Genomic DNA, 19,464 nt, shown 5'->3' with positions numbered 1-19,464 from the left:
AGACAATTGTAACTGCTTTGTTGTAGAAATTCTCCTGGGAACATTGGAAACATCTAATCCCCAACAATATTAACACTGTATTCATTCTTAAGGAAATAAATGTGACCTTCTCTGATACTCAGATGGTTCTGGAAGCATTTTAATCTGTCAGCCTTGACTCTCCCATGACAAACTATCCATATGCTAGGAATCTTCATAGCAGCTATTATAACAACCTTGAATCTGTGAAGTGAGTCTATGAAAAGTATAATCAAATGTCCTTAGGAATTATATTTGTTAGAACCTTCCAAGGGCTCCCTAAAGAGCAAATGATTCATTTATTTTGTTAACACTGACTTAGAACAAATGTGTGCATAACCAAATCAAGAGAAGTGAAAAGCCAACTTTCTACTCATTAAAGGGCAGAGTTTGTTTTTGATAGGAGACTGAAAATGCACATGAAACATGCCTTATTCTCCTCCTTTATTGATCCTAACAGTAGCCCAAATTCAATATCCTTCTAATATTTACATATTAAGCCTATTCTGGCAAATTGCTACTTGAAACAGATCAATAGTATAATATATTTAAACTGTGATTGAGAACAGAAAAAAATCAGCTGAGAGAGTTTAAGTATTCACAGAAAATGCATAATTAAAGATTTTTTTTTTTTTACCTTTACCTGTGACTCAATCTTTCTTTTATTTTAAAGAGAAGTTAGCCAAGTTTTGCAACTGATTCTAAGATTAGATGGGTATGGACATAGCTACTTAGATATTTATAAAAAGTACAAACCTATTCTAAGACAAATAATCTAAGCAATTCTATGTTGTAAACATCTACTGAATTCTCAACTAAAAGTCAAAACAGAATAGTTTTGCCTCACTACTAGAATAGATTCATATGAACTCTGATTAGCATAATTTCACAAGTGAACATTATTTTTATTCACAATTTTTGTTGTCTCTCTACTTAGCCATTTTTTTATATAAGTAAGAGTACTAAGCCATTTTGTATATAAACACTGACATTGTAGAGGCCCAGAGAAGGCTGACCTAAGATGGGCCACTTGGGCATAAAGATTATTTTGAGTTAAAAGCAATCAAAACCCAACAAATGCAGGAAAAGCTCTTTGCCTCCTACACAACTGCCAAATTTACATTGGATAGGAGAGCCTGTAACAGGAAGAGAACTGTTAACAGAGACCTCCCCTTTACCTAAAAAATTTACCTGCAGTAACAGAGCAACTTGGTTTTTCTAAAGATCTCCTTTCTCCTTCTTGCTAATGAGCTTTCTCCCCTTTGTATCCTTAGGCCCCTACCCTTCTCCTGAGTCTTGTATAAGCTCCATGTTGATTCACTGTCTTTGGAATTTCACGTGTGTAATTCTTCATATGGACACCTATTAAATTTGATTTTCTCCTGTTAATCTGTCTCATGTCAATTTGATTCTAAGTCCAGCTAGAAGGACCATAGGGCAGAGGAAGTTCTTCCTCTCAGACAACATTCAAGAAGAACATGTCATGTTAACTTTGGAATTCTTATCTGTAAATACCATCATAAAGACAATTTTCAAAGGTCATATAGCACCGGAAAACAAAACAAAAATTAGATACACAATTGAATCTCAATGAGACTAACTGCATATTCAGTGGAGTAGCAAAGAACAATGAATAAATAGCTCGTAAGTCGTGAGTGTGGGGTGAAATTTTAAATTCAAGCTTATACCCCTGTAGTGCCCAGAACTCAAATTCTTGCCCTAGAAAAGCTTGACAAATTACTACATGACACATTTTAATGGACCATATCAAGATCAGCCTGTGATTAAAGAAGATGCTGACCATTAAATCCACAAGTGCCAAGGATTTTCTGTATAGACACACAGATTTCTTCAAGTTTGTTTAAGTAATTCCCATACCTTCACTTCTATTTTAAATCTATGGTCCATTTGCCCCAGATCCTCCCTGCCCCACCCAAAAAATATAAAATACAGGTAAGTCACCATCCTACTATTTCCTGAATTCCATCTTAATTTTCTTCAAACACCAATAAGTCTGTTTCAGCTAGTTCATTTGTTTAATTTGTGTCTTTCCTCTCAGGACCATTAATTGATTTTTCTAACTCTCTCTTCAGTGTGAACACAATATATACACTCTGCTCTCAAACTACATATGCTGACAGTGAAAAGGAATACTACGTTAAATATAATCCATAAATAACTCACAAGCCCTAATTTTAGTCAATAGTTTCAGTCTCTTCCTCCTTTTCACAAAGACACTTAAAATTGAATGGCAGCTTGATTAACTTAAGTTTACCTCTCTGTCTCCTGCAGGCATTAATGATCAGGAAAATGCCAAAAGTTATGAGGAAAGCTGAACAAAAACAAAAAAGCTCTGTATCTAGGTAATCAATAGTCAAATATAGCATAGCTGACTGTACCCTATTTTATAGCACAAACAACTTAAAAATCATGTAAGAAAACATTCTAGAATATCGTTATTTCATGAAACTGAAGTATATTATTTATAAAAGAAAATTCCCGTAAAAAGAGTGGCTAAATACTGAGAAAAATATCTAAGACAAATAATTAGTAGATACAATTTTAGAGCTACCAGCTATTGTATTTGAATGCAGAAACTATTATTTTTGCTGGCTCTGATAGTTTGAGAAAGACAATTGATAAGATCTTTTTTTTTTTTTTTAATGGGGAAGAATTTGATGTTTAAAGTTATAGGCCAGTTTCAGTTGAACTGAAATAAGATGTGGACCTCACATTCATACTTCCTTCATCTCTATATACCTCAGGCAGAATGCAAGGTCTGGTCAAACAAGACCACAAAAGCTTGGTGGAAAATCATATGTCCTGTCCTGTAGGAGAGAGACTCCTTCTCCTCTGTAAGGTATGCCAGCTCTACCAGGTGATTGATTGACTGATTGATTGATTGATTGATTTTACCTAGTCTCCTCTACTGGTATAGTTGGGCATTAGCTGCCTTAACTCCATCCCCTTCTCTCAATAATTCAAAGCCACCAGTATAAATGATGATGATTAAACCAGAGGTAAGAACTAACTACTGTTCTCTGGGCTGAATCAAGTACACCCATCCATGTTTTTGTGATGGTGGTTTTGTTAGTTTGCTTGGTTTATATCGTGCTAATTTTCAGGGTTAGCCTATACAGCATGTTTGCCTGCATTTTTTTAAATATGACTACTTGCTAACATTTAAAAATTATGAATTTTTTTGTTTTAACTGGATTTCTTGCCTCTCTTGCAAAATGAAAGATCTGGCACAACTGTTTAATGTTCTCTATGGCAAAAATAAGTGGATCTGAGAGGTGAGGCATTAGCTTTCTCCAGTTTTATCATACTTCTTGCCATTCCCATGTGAGTCTGGATATTGAAGCCTAGACTCAATTTCCACCGACCATCATGTTGGAATGATTGGGTTTTATTACACCTGACACAATTTACTATTCACAATTATTCGGATTCTATTAAATAAGAATTTGATTTTGTAATTCTGTTTATAAATGAATGAGTTCTGTAGATGGAATGACACATAAATTACTTACCTTTTTGCTGTTTTAATAAATACCCTCGAAACTCAGTACCTTAAAACAATAAACATTTGTTGTGTCTCATAGTTCTGTGGGTCAGGAGTTTGGGAGCAGGTATATGGGTGGTTCTGGTTTGGGCTCTCTCTTGAGATTGCTATAATGCACTGGCTTAGACTGTCATCATCTGAAATTATTTTTTTAATGTTATGTTATTCGCCATACAGTACATATTTAGTTTTTGATGTAGTGTTCCATGATTCATTGTTTGTGTATAACACCCAGTGCTCCATGCAGTACATGCCCTCCTTAATACCTATCACCGGGCTAACCCATCCTCCCACCCCCCTCCCTTCTAAAATCTTCAGTTTGTTTCTCAGAGTCCATATTCTCTCATGGTTTGTCTCCCTGCTTCATTTTCCCCTTCCTTCTCCTAATGTCCTCCATGCTATTCCTTATGTTCCACAAATGAGTGAAACCATATGATAATTGACTTTCTCTGCTCATCTGAAATTTTAACTGAGATGGAGGTTCTACTTTCAAGATGGCTGACTCACATGGCTTCTGGCCAAAGGTCCCAGTTCCTTGCTGTGTGGACTTTTCCATTGATCTATGTGGATGGCCTCATGACATGTCAGCTTGCTTTGCCCTGAGTCAGCCATCCAAGAAAGAGAGGACAAGGAAGAAGGCTCACGCCTTTTATGATCTTATCTCTAAAGTCACACACCATCACATCTGTGTTATTTTATTCATGAGAAATGAGTCACTAAGTCTAGCTCATACTCAAGGGGACAGAAGTTGAGCACTACTTGTAAGAAGTGTCAAAGTGTGAAATTTGGATAGAGCAATTTTGATCTTGGGGTCTTGGACTTGGTTAAATCATCAAATCATTGCTTTATTAACCTTCTACTTTTCCTGATCTTAATATTTCTAAGTTCTTTTCAGTTTCTTTTGTATATATTTTTCCAAATAAAACTAGGAACTCTAAATCATTATAATTTATCATCTTTGAGGTTTGAAAAAATGATGTGTCTAAAGAGGATTTTCATTTGATTTTAGGAAAACTACCTCTAAATTTTAGAGAAACAAAAACTTTCAGTTAGTTTTTGTTGCCTAGGTAGTATGTCTTGAGGAGCTGGTATACACTGGTATATAACTAGTAGCTTCATAGCACAATTATTTCCTTGCTTTCTAGATGTGTAATTTCAGTATTACTGAGCAAATGGCTCCTTAAACATTTGTAGCTATAATCATCAGTAATCCCCTGGATAGTAAGTTGTAAAGTTCTGTTTTACTTTTCTATTGCCTTTTTTATATGACTATAATCCTTAGCCTCAGCAGGAAACAGGTCATCACCCTTTATTCCATCCCCAAAGAAAAAGGAGAGGTTCTCAAAGAAGGAGGAATTTGAGCAACAGAGCATGTTCAGAGCCAAGCTAGGAAATTTTGTAAAATAAAGTTTGCTCTGCTGCTTCTCTAAGGTACTCTCCTTTAAGTTTCGAACCTCCAAACTAAAGATATATTTTGATATATCCACTGAATGCATTGTTGACAACAGAGTCATTAATAGGTTTTATAATGTTTATTTTTATCTTTCAGGTTTGACCAAACTATGGTGGCAGGGAGGGGTATACACACATGGCCATGCACTTGTTAAAATAATTTTAATGTATGCAAAGTTGGGTTCCCATGCGGTGCTGATGTCCTATCAGTTTCACAGAGCTGACACAATATAGGGATTATGATTTCCTCCAAATTTTCACTCTTCGATTTTATCAGGGAATACAACTGACTTTTATTTAGCTACAAGGAACTACTGCTCTATTTTTGAGACCTTGTTTACAGCATTGAGTTCTGTAAGTTTAGTATTCATTTTCTACTAGCAGCAGGGTGGGTAGCAATCACGTTAGCAGAAATAAACCTTTATAAAGCTTTCCATTATTCTATGAGGAAATGATTTTTATAGTATACATATGTGTGTGTGTGTATATAGATATATTCATTAAAAAGTCAAAGATGTTCTTTGAAATGTTATACCGTATTTTAACATTTTTCCCTCTAATTTATTGTATTCCTCGGCTATATTATTTGCTAGTTTAGGTTGATTTCACAAGGTATATTGGAATTCAATTTTTGAAAACATAATGTGGGTGGTGATTTGGGGATTGTTGCAGAATTTAAACTCTGCTATTTTTACTCAGGTGATTTAAAATATGTACAAATATACATAATACAAAATTTTCTTGTTAATTCGGCAAAGTTGAGTAATATAAAATAACCTTATTTTCCTTATTGCCTTAAAAGAAAATTATAAATAAATTTATGCTTTTTTTTTAACCTACTTGTCAGATATAGTCCTGTTGTATGTGTGTGTATGTGTAACTTCTGAAAACACACAATGAAAAGAATGGCAACATCATATTCTACAAACAATATAGGAATTGTCCAAAGGCTAGAAAGAAACTTGGGACATTATTAAAAATAAGATTTTTTTTTACAAGTTTAAATTCTTCCTCCGGAGAAAAACTTTAAAAAAAATAACACTAGTTCTAAGAAACAATTAGAAAAAAAATGGTGACAATAATAGCAGAAAGACAGCCATTTAGGAATAAAACTACAGCAAAAGAAAGTTACTAAACGTCCGTGCCACACTATGTCAGGGATCTGCAAATGCCCAATGAGGTAAAATTCCAGTGTCTTAAAGATCAAATTAAGTGACTCCAGTCTCTACTTTTGACGTTTGTAAAAAATTTTACATTTTCAAAAGTGTATTGCCGTACATTTCCACGTGATTCTCACAACTTTATTAAGGCAAATATATTTATTTTCTGTATTTCTCGGCTATTGAAACTGAGATATTCTTTGTGATTGACGATTGGTTGAAACAATCTTATTTTCTCTCTCCCTCACAGAAATGTATGTTCTGTTTTGTTTTGCTTGAGAATAGTGTCCATGTTTATGTTTGTACTTGAGAGATAAGTGCACTGTCTGTACTTAAAAGATTCTAAATACATGTTGAACTGAACTTTAATTTTTTTTATATCCCAGACTCATCCTGTTTTAAATAATAATTTCTAATATCTAAACCTTGTTCACTTTTATTCAGATATTTTAAGTCTAATTGAAATAAAAGGTGATTAAAACACTTCTTTTAGTAGAGAATAAATTTTCATATCTTTCTCAATTAACAACTATTTACTTTTAAACTTTATATACTAATCAATAGTCACTAGTGAAAACAAAACCAAAAATAATTAACATTCAATTTGAGAAATGATGAGGTGAGGATTGTAGAATATTAATTTAAAAGACTTAATTACCTATATAAATGTTTAAAAATATATTCACATTGGCTTTTCATAAATAGTATATACAGTTATATATATAGTACTTATATATACACATATAATTATGTATATATAGTACACACACACACACACACATATACATACACTCATACCTATATGCTATCCAGAATACCTCATATTTAGAATTGCAAATATGAAATCAGTTTTCTGATTTCCCATAACCAAACATAACTCCTGAGATTCTATGTGGAAGATCTAATCCTCATACTGCTGACCTACCATGAATGTCAGTTTAGAGTCAGCCATTCATTAAGTAAAGGCAGAGCCATCCTCACCAAAAAGCGCTTCTTTATGGTATCTCCTCTTAACATCTTTTCTAAAACTCAAACTATTTTGTATAAAAATTCATATTTCAAAAATCAACTTCTAATATCAATACAGAGGATGATTATTTGTTCCATACCCCCCTGTTAGCTTCTTGATTGTCTCATTCATCTAGCATCTTTTTTTCCCCATAGACTGAACCAAAAAGAATAGAAATGAGGCTCAAATCAGTACGACTACTCATCCCTAAAAATAAGAAAGAATTATTTGTGGGAGAATAATTTCATTTCTTGGTCAATGGGTCCTGTGGCCTTGTTTTTTGAATTATCTGTGTGGATCAAGCTACCCTTTATAAGCAGAGATAAGCCAGATTTGACTTTAATGTGACAAATAAACAAGGCCCTTACACTTTAGAACACTGCAGTAGAACAAAGAAAACAATAGTAAAATAATACCAGTCACAGCCAAGAATCAGTAACGGTAAAGTTTGTATTGCAAACTGTACAAAGTCTCTGATCTGGATAATCTTACAAGTCTGTTTGCTAAGGTTAAAAAAGAAAAAAAAAGGGAAAAAAAACCCAACTCTCATAGAGATGTATAATTTGAATGTGCTTCTGGTATTAATGGAGCAGTAACTTCTCTAAGCTTTTAACAGGTCATAATTAATCAACCCCCAATCAATACATAGCATCCTAGCTATAGAACCATTACACTTACCCATGATGGTTAGGGCTGTAGCTTTTGTTAATTCTTCTTTCATTGACTCTATTACTTCTAAATTACCACCATCCAGGTTGCATCTATTTATGGTTCCATTTCCCGAACTGATCCAATAAAGCTTGTTTTCCACATAGTCTATCGATAGACCTGTAATTAAATTATACAACTTAAACATAACAGTAGCCACTTAAATAGTAATGTTCACCTAGCACTAGATTTGAGGGGAAAAAAATAAGTTGCAAGCTTAGATTTTTGTCTTTAAAAATAAGATCTGGCTAAGAGGGAAATAATACTGTTTTAACTATCTGTGGAACAATATACTTTTATAGGCACTTAAGCATTATCTCTGTTGATTATCAGAACAATCTGTGACACTGAGAGCAATGACTGTCTCATTTCATGAATAAGAAAAATAATATTTAGAATAGTTAAGAAATCTTTTTGAGCCCATAGCTAGCAAGTGGACCTTACAGAAATATTAACAAAGTTTTCGATTTCCAAATTGACTGCCTGCCCTCTTCATTATACTGCTCTGCCTCAGAAAATTTTAACACACAATACTTTTTTGGGAAACTAATATCATTGATGAAATTTTTAATTCCCCCCTACTTTCAGTAAAATTTACTTTAGGCAGTTATAGATTCAAGTTATTGGTTTCAGTGATTTTCAAGGAAATACAAAAGTAGAATTTCAAAAAAACTGTAATGTCACCGAAGCATGGAATTGAGTTGGGCTTATTTAGGATCTGTCATGGGGTGATAAACTAACTCTCTAGTAAGGGAACCAAGCCAAAGGCTTAAGATCATTATCCCCACGTCACAGTATATCACTGCAGGTTAGCTTTATTGCATTTTATGGACAATTTCATATGTTATAGTGGTATTCGTGGTTTTCAAAGGTCTCAGGATATGTATATTTTGATTGCCAAGGATTCTTGGTACACATCTACTTAATTACTGGCATGTTCAGTAGGCTCAGGGTTCACGTTATAACAATAACTCTGTGGTTCCATGTTGGTCTTCTATGACCCACAACTACTTGTGGAAAAGCAATGTGGACATATACTCAGGCATACAGTACAATAAATTGGTTCTGGAATCTTCCTCCGAGAATGAAGGAAGCAAACCACACACACACACAAAAAAAAAAAAAAAAAAAAAGAAAAGAAAAGAAAAAATCCCTTCCCTATTTAAAAAACAAACAAACAAACAAAAAACTAACACAAATTTAAAAAAAAGGAAGAAAGGAGACACTTGGAGAGAATCACATGAGTTCCAGTGCATTGAGAAAGAGTTAAATATAGTCCAAATATTTATAGCTACAGATTGTCCCAATCCAGGGAGCAGAACTAATTTATCAGAACAGTTTTAATCAAGTAGAAATAATACTACAAGTCTATACAATATATCAGCTATTTATTGATTTATTGGTATGTTTTACTAATCCAAGTCTGAAAGGTACAGAACAAACCTAATAAATAAAATTAGACATTTCAGGGATAAAGTTTTCAGATTTTTTTTATGACTACTGTGAATGATTAGCTTTAAGAAAATAATCAAATAAAAACTATCACATTCATATTCTTTGGTGTAATATTTTCAGGTTGAAGGTCATCCATCATTCAATTTTTTTATCAGAGAAAGTTCAGTTATTCTGTAGGTACTTCCTGAGTCACCTCCATGCATTTTTTCTGGTAAAAATCTTGGTTTAGACCACTTATTGTTCAGATGTGCTCTACTTACCCTTCTGCTTAGTTGGCTATCTAAATCATATAATTCTATCTTTAATCAGCAATGAAGAATATCTTACTAGAGATTTATGGTACAAAATATATGCCAAACATTTTGTAGTCAAATCTTTATCAAGAAGTGAATTAATACATTTATGAAGAATTCCTTCTAAGCAGTTATCTATCCCTCTAGATATTCCAAATTTCATCTCTCAATCAAGCCAAACCATCAGAGAGCTACCTGCATTTTTAGATTGCTGGATTTTTGTCCCTCACTTAATCTGTTGGTGAATTGAGCTCTGACATTGTGCCTTTGATTTAAATGAAGGATGCTATAAAAAGTAGCCATAGGAAAACCACTGTTACACTTCCCAGGATATAGCGTCTGAAATAATATATCACATAGTGACCTCTTTATACAAGGACCCATGGGAGAAATTTCTTTCAGGGGTCAGTGCCAGAAAAAGCTATAGTAGAAAATATAAAATCGTAACTGATCATATTTATCTCTTTGCTTTGGCTGCAACCTAAAGAGTCATATTTGTGACCCATCTGCAGAAATTGTAAAGGAATTGCATTTACACCACTAACTTCACTCCTGGCTTCAATCGACTAATCTATTACTTTTCTTCACCTTGATTTTTAAAATCAATATTCTAGTCGGCCTTTCTTAAGGGATTAAATTTGTCTAAGTTTCCTCAACCCCTTTTTTTGAAGGAAAAGGTGCGTTAATACCAAATGTGCCCAACTCCAGATTAACCCACAGCGTCAGAACTTTCTCATCCACCTAACACCCTGGATTTCTGGACTCTAACACTGGCTGTGTAAAGCAGTCATACAGAGCAGGGAAGTTACTGTGTTGAGGTCAGAGTTGCCCAGAGTTTACTACTCAACATTTTTGTTCATGGACTATGAGTGCCTAAAGAAAAGAAGCAGGGTGGTAGTGAGCTTTGATCTTCAGTACCGAACGTAATGCCTAGAGAAGAGAAGAAAATTTATAAACACTGAATGCATGAATGCGTTATTTAATTCCCTTGTGAAAATTGTAAGTTGTCTTCAAGGAGTTCTCCCTACTAAAGTTGAATTATCTCCACAACATAATTTTTTAATATACTATCTATACCCAGAAGCTATGACAAAAGAGAAGGGCAATGATTCAATAGGTCTACTTGGCCTGGCTTAGGTTTTTGCATCAATATTAGGATGGAATAGTTTAGGACTAATCATTTTAAGATTCACAGGAAAAAAAATAACAAGTCCCTATATTAGCCTACATATTCTTGTGATAAGTCACTTAGCTACCTATGGGTATCTTCTCTTCTGTTAAATGTATTAGCTTAATCTCTGAATGTTCTTGAGCATATTTATTCATGGGTTTATAAAATAGAATTAAATTTTTTTTAAGATTTTATTTATTTATTTGAGAGAGAGAGAACATGAGCCGGGGGAGAGGGAGAGGGAGAAACAGATTCCTCACTGAGCAGAGAGTCTAAAGTGGGGCTCCATCCCAAAACCCTGAGATCATGACTGGAGCCAAAGACAGATGCTTAACTGACTGAGCCACACAGGTGCCTGGAATTGAAATGTTTTAAAAATCCTATTATGAATTCAAGAAACTGGTGATATGTTTTAAATTCACAGATATATGCATGTTTAGAAGTACATATTTTTAAAGCCTTTAATGTAAATGTTTTCACAGCATAAGATTTTTTATTTTGTTATTCTCATACACTTAGGTCTTAATAACATTGAAGAATTAATGGTGTCCATTTATTGGAATAATTGCTGAATCGAGTCTCTATTGCACTATTTCAAAAGATGAGTCACTAAGCAGTAAACTCATGCAGTTGAAACTACTCAGTGATTTTAGAACGCTAAATCAATAGCCATGAGAAAACAGATCAAACACAAGCATGTTTATAAAGTGTCCTAAAACCTATGCAAAGAGATATGATTATGTTTGTACTAAAAGGTCCTCAGAATGAGTGAGGGTGACTGAGATTAAAACATCTTCAAAAGGACTGTTGGATCTTTCTACAGAATATACCACTATTAATATAGACTTGTTTCTATAAGACATGTTTATTTTTAATATCATCTGGATTTGGTAATCAAAAGAGGAAACCTAGATTCAATAATGTAACAGGTATATCAAAGGAAGAAATGTCATCATTTAAATTTAAAAGCCTTTATGAAGAGAAAAATCTACATTTTCACCTATCTTTTCTATTATTGTAAAAATGCAGAGTTAATTCATATGCTTTCATTCTGACCTTTTTTATTTTAAGCCAAAGATTTCCCTTAATGTATTATTTTAACATTTTGATTTAAGTAGCCCAGTGCATTTTTTAATTGAGACAATGTAATTTGCCAAAATTATGTAATTGCTCTCATACTAGAAATACATTGATATAAAAAACTACGTAATATTTTTTAGAAAAAAATAGTCTAATTGTATTTTCATATATTACTAAAAAAAATTAAGTCCATTGAGTTTTAAATTTTGTCACAATTAAGATTGGGAAGTTCAGGGATGCCCGGGTGGCCCAGTAAGTTAAGCATCTGCCTTTAGCTCAGGTCCTGATCTCAATGGCCTGGGATGGAGCACCATGTCTGGCTCTCTGTTCAGCGGGGAGTCTGCTTCTCCCTCTCTGTCTGTCCCTCTGTGTGCTCTCTTTCTCTCTCAAATAAATGAATAAAATCTTTTAAAAATTTTTTAAAGATTAAAAAAATCCTGCGAAGTTCACCTTATGTGTCTCACTTCTTTTTTAAATGACTCAAAATTAAATCAATGTACTATACAATATGGAATTGAAGCAAAAATGCAAATATATAGAAAAAAAGGAATTTTTAAAATTAATGCTTTCTAGACATGGTAATTTCCTAATATTTTTCTGACACCAAATTTCATTTCAAATTTTTCATCCCTGGCTATGCATTACAATTATCTGGAAAACTATTAAAAATACTGTTTCCTGGGCTTCACTCCCAGAAATTCTAAGTTAATTTGTTTGAGTTGGTCCCAGGAATCAGTATTTTAAAAAAAAATGCTTCGGGTGATTTAGAATATAAACATTAAGAAATTCCTTTTAAAAATTGTATATTTTTTATAAACCTTCAAATTTGAATATATAATAAGTTTAATGAGGCCTTTTAAGTATTGCTGGGAAGTGTATTATGAGGAGATCTCTTTGGAGACAGAGGAACACTAAAGATATAGATGGGAAAGAAGGCATACTATGGATATTAAAACATAAATAACCTTTAAAGCCTCTAGACATGTATAAAAAAAAAATTGACATTTTCTAAATTTTCTCCTTGTAGCATTATCTTCAGATAATAGAATACAACTCCTTCTGCATCTAGGATTGTGATAGTTGTAGAAACGGACTATTGAAAATACACAGTAGGTGAAGAAATATCATAAAATTGCATCCCGCAATATACCTGTGGAAGAATTATAATATTCTAGATACTCCGAAATGGAGATCTTTGCAGAGTTCACCAGAAGAGGCATGATTTTTCTGGGAGGCAAAACTGTTTCTGAAACACTGAATTTTTAGTTCCAAAGGAGCATGGTTGTTCCATGAGGAAGTAGAGTGGGGTTAATTGCCTATTCACTATCAGGCTATCTCAAAAAATATCTCTTAAGAATGCTTAGATTTTTAAGTGCAGGAATAAATAGGCTGAGGAAACCTGAGCACTCTTTGTGCTTCATCCCTGGCTTCTCTCTGAGGTAAATATAAATATACGGTACCATCTTTCAGTCAGCTTGTCTATTCATTTCTGGGTTCATCTACAAAGGACTAGTCAGCCTCCACCTTGCTACACCCTCATTTCACCATTAGGAAATTGTAATAATAATATAAGAGTGTCTAGCACATAGAAAGCGCTCAATAAAAACTAGCTATTTCTTTAGTACTACAAGTTCTTGTATTTCCTTTTAAGGCTAAAATCCTAGTTTAAAATTTGCAACTATCTCTTTGGTAATCCCCACAACTGATAGTTTTGAGATAACTTAATGTGAGGTGTATTCAGATTGTGCATTTCATTCGTTACTACAGTATCTCTCAATTACGCAGGTACATCAAAATTAGAACCTTTTGTTCTGTGAGGCCCAATAAAAGACATGCTTCAATCTGGGAGAAAATATTTGCAATCCACATATCCGACAATAGAACACAACTCCTTCTGCTTCTAGGATTGTGATAGTTGTAGAAACTGGCTACTGAAACACACAACAAATGAATGAAAGACTAGTATCAACGAAACTACACTCAAAACTCAACAGTTAAAAAAATCCAATTTAAAAAAATGGGCAAAAAAACCGAACAGATTCTTACAGAAGAAGATATACAAATGACAATTAAGCACGTGAAAAAGATGTTCAACATGAAAAGAAAATACAAATTAAAGTGACAATGACATCTCTACACACCTGTAAGAATGCCTAAAATAAAAATAGTGACAACACTAAATGCTGACAAGGATGCAGAGAAAAACTGGATCACTAATACATTGTTGGTGGGAACGAAAGTGATACAGCCCCTCTGGAAAACAGCTGGGCAGTTTCTTATAAAACTAAGCATCCTGTTTTCATAGGACCCAGCAACTGCACTCCTGGGAATTTATTCCAGGGAAATAAAAACTTATGTTCACACAAAAACTTGTACATGAATGTTTACAGCAGCTTTATTTATAGTAGTCAAAAATTAGAATCATCTCATAACCTGCAAGAGGAGAATGCTTAAATAAATTGTGGTATTGACATATCATGGCCTCCTGCTCAGCAAGAGAAAGAAGAAAAGTACTGATAGATTCAATTTCAATGGCTCTCCAAGGATATAAGCTGAGTCGAAAACAGCCAATCCATTAGGTTACATAGTGTATGACTGCATCATATAACGTTTTAAAAACAAAAAATATTAGAAATGGAAGACAGATGGTGTGGGGAGGAAAGGGGAAGGAGGTGGTAGGCATGAGAGAGGAGGTGTGGTCATAAAGGGGCTGTAGGAAGGACCACTGTGGTGTTGAAATTACTCAGTATCTTTTTTTTATTCTTTTATTCTTTTGTTTTTCCACTTATCCATAAGAACTTCATTCATTGTATTCATTATCTTGACTGTGGTGTTAGATATAGGAACCTGCGCATGTGGTAAAATTAGATCTAAAATTAAAGACACAAATAAATACAAGTAAAACATGAAATCTGAAAAATATTAATGGATTTCATGAAGGTCGGGATCTGGGTTGTAATATTTCATTAGAGTTTTACATAACGTTCCAATGGGGGAAAATTAGATAAAGTTTATATGGAAAGTCTCTGTCTTATTTTTTATAACTTCGTGTGAATCTAAAACTATCTCAATAAAATTTTTAATTAAAAAAAAGCATATTATTCAAGAAAAAGTTGAGTACGTAAGGGATCAGAATATGCCACTCCAAAATATGTCACTTTGGCTTAAGAATTATTTTGATTTCAAGACAAGTGAGAAATAGCAGACAAAAAACAAAAGCTCTTTGCCCTCCGTTTTTGCTAAAAGCAGTCCTATCCACTTAATCACTAGAGACCAGTCTAGACTCTTACCAGCCAAAGGATGGCGCAGAGAAGAATCTACATAATAAACCTTACTAACACAATCCTTATCTTCCATTCCTTTCCCTCAGATATTTGCCTTCCCATAGTTTGCCTCCCTTGTAAGGTTAAAACCCTTTTCCTTTGTTTTGTCACTACTGTTTTGTCATTATTTTGTTTTGTCATTATTCTACAAGTTTTCTGTTCTTTTAAGATGCTATATAAGCCGAAATTCTAACCGCTCCTTTGAGTTACTGATCAGTGAGTTTCCCTACATATGTGTGTGTTACTCTTGTTAATAAACTGTTTTTCTCTGGGTAGTTTGTCATTTGTCAATCTAATTTCCAGGTCCTTAGCCAGAGAAAGGAAAAAAAAAAAGGTGGGGGGAGGGTCGGTGGTGGTTGTTTTGTTTTTTTTTCCTCCACTGCAAGTGTCTAAACTATTATCTTAACCAGATCTAAATTCTTTCTTGAAATCATCCCTCTTCATTCATTCTGCTTTAAGAAGTCACTGACAACAAATAGAGTTACAGAACTAAGTTAATTAGTTCTTTGTTGCTTATCTCATGGAGCTAAGATTTCAGCATCTGCCTCATCCTCCCTCGCATTAATCATTTTATCTCAGACAATTTATCCCATATTTCAAGATCTTGATGATTGGCAAAAATTATGTGTGACTTGTGAAAATAGCACATGCAAAATTGGAGGCAAGATCAGACTCAGTGACAGGCTTTTCTTGAGGAGTGTTTTGTTCTAAAAGATCATTTAAAAAGGTTTAAGACCTATTGTTTTATAATTCGCCAAAACTATATTTTATAGCTTGATAGGTAAAATAGAATAAAATATTTTTAAAAGCACTGGATTGTGTCATTTGAATATTTTAAAATTAGAGTTCCTGTCAGTGTAATCCCAAACATCCCTTAGTGTTAGATATTTTTCCCTAGACACACAGAAGAATTCCGAGTTTTCTAGACATATCACGAATGTGCCTTTTATGCTTATTTTCCTTTCTACTAAGAATAAGGTAAGCCCCTTCTCTTCTGTCCCTGCCTTAAAAACAAAAGTATATTGTTCCTTCAAGATCCAGTTGAAATTTCAAATATTACCAATTTGGGTACTACACTTTCCTCTATTTTTCTTGCTCACACAACATTGGTTGTCTCCTCTCTTTTCACAGTGTCTACTTATATTACCTTTATGGTGTCTGGAAATAGTACTCAGGAATGACACTTCATCAAATGATTTGTAATTATTTCTGTCTTTTTATGTCACTGGACTATGACCTTCTTGATAATGTATCCCAGGTTTTATTTTCAGGTTCTGGCACCTACTATACACTTCGTAACCTTTTTTTAATAACTTTTTTTTTTTACACTTGATCACATTTGAAAGAATGAGTAAACAAATGATCAGATTAAAAAATATATAATAAATTTAAATTATTTTTGTGTATATCAATGTGTAATTTTGTTAATTCCTCTGGCCTTTTTGTAAGCTCTAAGTTCTTAACATTTCTTTTGGGGAACATGACTTTATATATTGATTATATTCCATACATAATAAAAGTGACTGTGCTGAGTAATAAGTATATTTAAATAATATAACTGCATATATCAAGCAAGAAAATATATACAGAAATTTGTTTTAACCTTATTTTTAAAAAGTGAGGTCCCTTGAATTCTTCTGATGTGATAAAAAGTGTTTATGAATGTTATCCAAGAATAGATTTCAAAATTCACATTATACAGCATATGGGTTGGAATGATTAAATAATAATTAAAAAAAAGTTTGGTAGGCTTCAAAAAGGTGCACTTGAAGGTTGAGAGTAAAGAAATGACTTTTGGTTGAGATTACATTGAAAATGAAGGGAAAATATCAAGAAAATAAAATACATAGTACACTAGATTCTTAAGAATAAACCATGAAAGATAATGCTGATTGACAAGCCAAGTTGCTTTATTTGAGGCTTAAGGGATAAAATTCATAATATGTAAACATTTTATACATGGAAATGGCTTTAACTAGTAAATTAAAATCCTCTGTTACACAAACTGCTTTAAGCACTTAATGTATCCAAGACTGAGCAATAAATCTTAATTGAGAATATTTAGTTCAACAATGGATAACTGGAATGTTGATTTGTATTTAACAGAAACAAAGTTATTTAGCCCAAACTGCCTAAAGGCTCCAATTACTTAGTCTTCAGTGATACACAGTCCTAAAATGCCAAGTTGGGTGTTTTGATAAGATTATGATGAACTTCTATTACAAGTATGTCATACATATGGATTTAACAACAAACAAGCAAGGGAAATCCAGTGAATTCCAACATAAAAACAATTTCACAAATTAGAAAGCTTAGTATATCAGTGACATTGCTGTTTAAAAGTAGCATTTAAAGATTTGGAAATAATTAATAGTGAGGCACGATTGGCACAGAGGTGGAATTGCTTCTTGTGTTCCCTAGCTGCTTAGAAAAGCTGACTGCTGTGTCCTAATTGGGCCCGCATTTCTCAGGAGTACCCGGGTTCTGAATTTTTTTCCTCTACTTTCCATGCTTGAAAGAATACCAGTTTTATTCCCTGATCTGAGCTTGAGGTCAGATAATTACTATATGAAATCAACCTCTCTGCGCATAGCATAATGGTTAAGGTTTAATATGGCTTTGGAAGCAGATAAACCTGGATTTGAATCCCACTCCACTATCCATCACAGGCAACCAATTTTTTCAATAAGCCTCACTTTCTGTATCTATAAAAGAAGGATAAGAAACCCTTCCAGAAATGATTAATGTGAGATAATTAATGCAAAGCATTTTACAAGTGCTTGACATATTCTAAGTGCTTAAAAAGTAGTCACTATAATTATGTTATTTTTGTTGCCAAAGTGATGATGGTTCTACTGTATAACGCATCCTAGGCTAAGGACAAGCAAACACAAAGGTGGGGGTTCATGATGAGAATACAGGTTCCATAAAGGAGGATAGATAATGATTGATTTGAGTTGATACTTCCCAGCCTCACCAAACAGAATATTGTGTTTTCTCCTTACATCTGGGAAAAAATAATTTATAATCTGATAACCAATATGCCCGAGGAGAAAAGCAACTGAACGGTAGCTCCTCCTTTCCTAATCACCTAATTTTCTTCATGGAAATGGTTTAGAGAATGCAGTGGGCAGGAGTTTAAGCCAGAGATTGCCCAGACAGACTCATCATGAAAAAATAATTACAATAATTTCCTGCAGTGCAAAATATCAGTGCAGTTCGATAAGTAAATAACAAAGTAATAAATATCCCTATGTATATGTATTTCATGGATATGGTGATCATGTATACCAAGAAAAATAGGTTTGTATTTATTTTTTACACACATTCATGTGTCCACCCACAGTACTGGAAAATTCCATTTTAGAATTCATCTCAGGGGAATAGCTCTAAGAGAATCTTATGAAGTGGGATTACAATGCCATCAATTCTCGGGAGTAATTCAAAGATTCTTCTCTATCAAATGTTTCCTTATGAGACTTAACCTTCATGCTGAAAGAGGCCTTTGGATGCCTCCATTTGACCTCAAACTTTCTAGCTGGGTTCTTCTTTCCAGCTTGGCTTTTGGCACAGGTGGAACCTTGAGGGCAAAGCATTCCCTGATAGGAACCAAAATTACCCCCTGAAGCAATAAGGACTGCCCTGAGCCAGAAAGACCCCTCCCGGGATTGACTCCAAGATGATGATCCATTTGACTTTCACTGCCTACCTGCACTTACCCACCACCTTTGCCCCCACACTTTTGCTTATAAAAACCTGGAAGTATTTTCATCATTCTGGGGGCAATCTCTGAGACATTGAGTCCACTGCCTTCCCAGTGTTGGCCTCACTGAAATAAACTTGTTGGTGATGTCACCAACACTCCTTTCTCTGCCTTTGGATTTTGTCAGCGGTGAGTGGCTCAACCTGGTCTCCTTGGGACCCCCAGAGCCAGGGCCTTAGCTACAATGCTATACTAAATAGCAATTCAATTTTATATATAAAACAAACAAACAAAAAATAGTCCACTTACTTGCGTCACTGCTCTAAACTCTCCAGAGGAGAAAAAGTAAGTAAACAATAGCAAAAATAATATTTTTAAAAAAGAAAACAATAATCTGAAATGCTTCAGATTTTGTGTAAAGTAGTAAACAATATGTTATTGAATATATTTTAAGAAAATGTTTCAAGCACACAGTGAAAACACTAATTTTTTAAAAAAATAGTTATTATGCAACGTAGTTTTTTTTT

General features: G+C 33.7%; 1 protein-coding gene across 1 annotated transcript in view; it reads right to left on the bottom strand.

Moving 5' to 3' along the window:
- Positions 1 to 19,464, bottom strand: part of LRP1B (LDL receptor related protein 1B) — a 1,719,891-nt gene that overhangs the window by 505,146 nt on the left and 1,195,281 nt on the right. Inside the window, exon 25 of the mRNA XM_081815486.1 lies at positions 7,883 to 8,032. Coding sequence (XP_081671612.1) covers positions 7,883 to 8,032 — 150 coding nt within the window. The remainder of the gene's footprint in view (positions 1 to 7,882; positions 8,033 to 19,464) is intronic.

This window comes from Leptonychotes weddellii, chromosome 3, assembly GCF_054177405.1.
Source record: "Leptonychotes weddellii isolate Sample4059 chromosome 3, ASM5417740v2, whole genome shotgun sequence".
NCBI lineage: Eukaryota > Metazoa > Chordata > Mammalia > Carnivora > Phocidae > Leptonychotes > Leptonychotes weddellii.
The sequence above is the reverse complement of the archived record's forward strand: the minus strand, read 5'-3'. Positions and strand labels throughout refer to the sequence as shown.